Raw genomic sequence first — 1893 nt, forward strand, 5'->3', positions numbered from 1 at the left:
TAACTGACGTCAGTTAGTGAATTCCACCATAGGAATGAATGGGGCAATACATTTGCACAAAAGGGCAATTATTTCAAAAAGTGCAATAGTGAAGTTTACCAAAAGATATAGGACCATTCTCCTGAAGGAGCTGAACGTTTTGATATATGAATTAGTACAAATAGTGAAAGATAGTAATAGTAGTTAAACCATGAAAAACGTACGGAAACAGAATAATAATAATAAAGAAAAACAGAAACACTAGTAGTGAGAATGCATTGAATGAATTCTCACTGATTAATTTTTTTAGATTTACGGAATCTCAGTTAGCCTTCATAGCGGGGCTGAACCCGTATTACACCAAGCACTGTAGCTAATATTAGCTGGTATCTCGCCGGTGGACATAAATACAGTAAAGTAATATTCTAATCACAATATATACACAATAATATGACCATCTTACTTGTGAAATGTTGTCTGTGGAGCCCTCACATCAATAATCCATCGACCAGAACAACAATATCCTCAGTGCTGAGGCATCTTCTGCTGTTTTGGTTGAGCAAAGTAGGAGGGTATACCGCTCCAAGATGGCCGCCGTATTCCTGCTCCGGAGCGGCCAATGCTGGGTCTACTCTTATATTATGTCTATGATTCTAAATGAAAATTAACGCGTTCTTCTTTGATTTACAATTTTGACTTCTAATGATTCACTTCCTGCTAGAGAGCCCCCTGGTGGTTGAAGAAAAATACACAGAAAAGCTGCACCGGGCTACAATCCGCATGGTTCAAAGATTAGGAAAAAAGTAACAGCTTAAAGTCCGGAAAATACGGTACCACAGGTGAAATTGAATAATTTCCCGCGGAACAGTGGTTGAAAAACACTGCTTTAGATGCAAAGCTTTACGGAAGAACCAAAAGTTAATAATTTACTACTGTAAGTTTATCTTTCACAAACTCATGTTTAAGTTAAAAATCTAAAACTTGAAGATTTACTTGGTTTAAAGAGTCAGTCATTGGCCAGCTGAATGTTTTACAGTGCAGCAGCGCTCCTGGTTTTAAACCGCTTTCAGAATCCCAACTGGGCCCAACAGAACCGCTGTGATTCTGCTGCTGCACGGGTCAGACGGCACCAAGACGTTTAACTGCTAAACTATCCAGAATCATGAGGTCACAAAGTCAGTGAAGGCCTCAATCACCCCCCACAGCGGGGGAGGTAAGAGGGCAAAGGGCAACTAGGCAGTTTGGCCAATCATCAACCAACAGCAGGGAAGATCTGCCAACATGGAGACAGACGGAACCACCGGATCAGAACCTGCCCATCAGAACTCCTCCACATATACAGCCATCCGGTTTATCAGAGTCTGTAGGAGTTCAGTGGATCCGTCCTGAGGTCCAGAACCAGGTCGGTAAACGGGTTCTACCTGTAGTGGCGCTTCCTGGATCTGGAGCGGGAGTGGCTTCGAGACCTGGACCTGGAGTAGGACCTGGATCTGGATCTGGACCGGGATCTGGGTCGGGACGGAGAATCCAGAACCTTGGACATGTCTGCAGTCAGACCAGGTCGATTCTGTCCTGGGGAACAAACAGAGCCATCAGGGTGAGAGCAATACCGGCGGTACCAGGGGGCCTGGGTCCGATCCAACTCGGCCAGAGGAGCAGGAACCAGAGTGGACCTTAACCAGAACCCGGTCCAACAGCAGAACCTTCAGATGGAGCTAGAAGGAAAAGAAATATGAGGCTACAGGAGAATCAGAGGCACATGCACGCTGCGCTGCACTGCATGCTGCGCTGCACTGCATGCTGCGCTGCACTGCATGCTGCGCTGCACTGCATGCTGCACTGCACGCTGCGCTGCATGCTACGCTGCACTGCATGCTGCGCTGCACTGCATGCTGCGCTGCACTGCATGCTGCA

The 1893-nt window shown here is 46.2% G+C and overlaps 1 protein-coding gene across 2 annotated transcripts in view; it reads right to left on the reverse strand.

Moving 5' to 3' along the window:
- thrap3b (thyroid hormone receptor associated protein 3b) overlaps positions 1 to 1893 on the reverse strand; it is a 12942-nt gene that overhangs the window by 8107 nt on the left and 2942 nt on the right. Inside the window, exon 2 of one of the 2 annotated variants that reach the window (XM_007576465.2) lies at positions 1401 to 1546. In XM_007576465.2, the coding sequence (XP_007576527.1) occupies positions 1401 to 1522 (122 nt within the window). In that variant the 5' untranslated portion in view covers positions 1523 to 1546. Of the gene's footprint in view, positions 1 to 1400; positions 1552 to 1893 lie in introns of both variants that reach the window. The other variant, XM_007576464.2, reaches the window with a different exon arrangement.

Source organism: Poecilia formosa, unplaced genomic scaffold, assembly GCF_000485575.1.
Source record: "Poecilia formosa unplaced genomic scaffold, Poecilia_formosa-5.1.2 Scaffold408, whole genome shotgun sequence".
In the NCBI taxonomy this organism is placed as follows: domain Eukaryota; kingdom Metazoa; phylum Chordata; class Actinopteri; order Cyprinodontiformes; family Poeciliidae; genus Poecilia; species Poecilia formosa.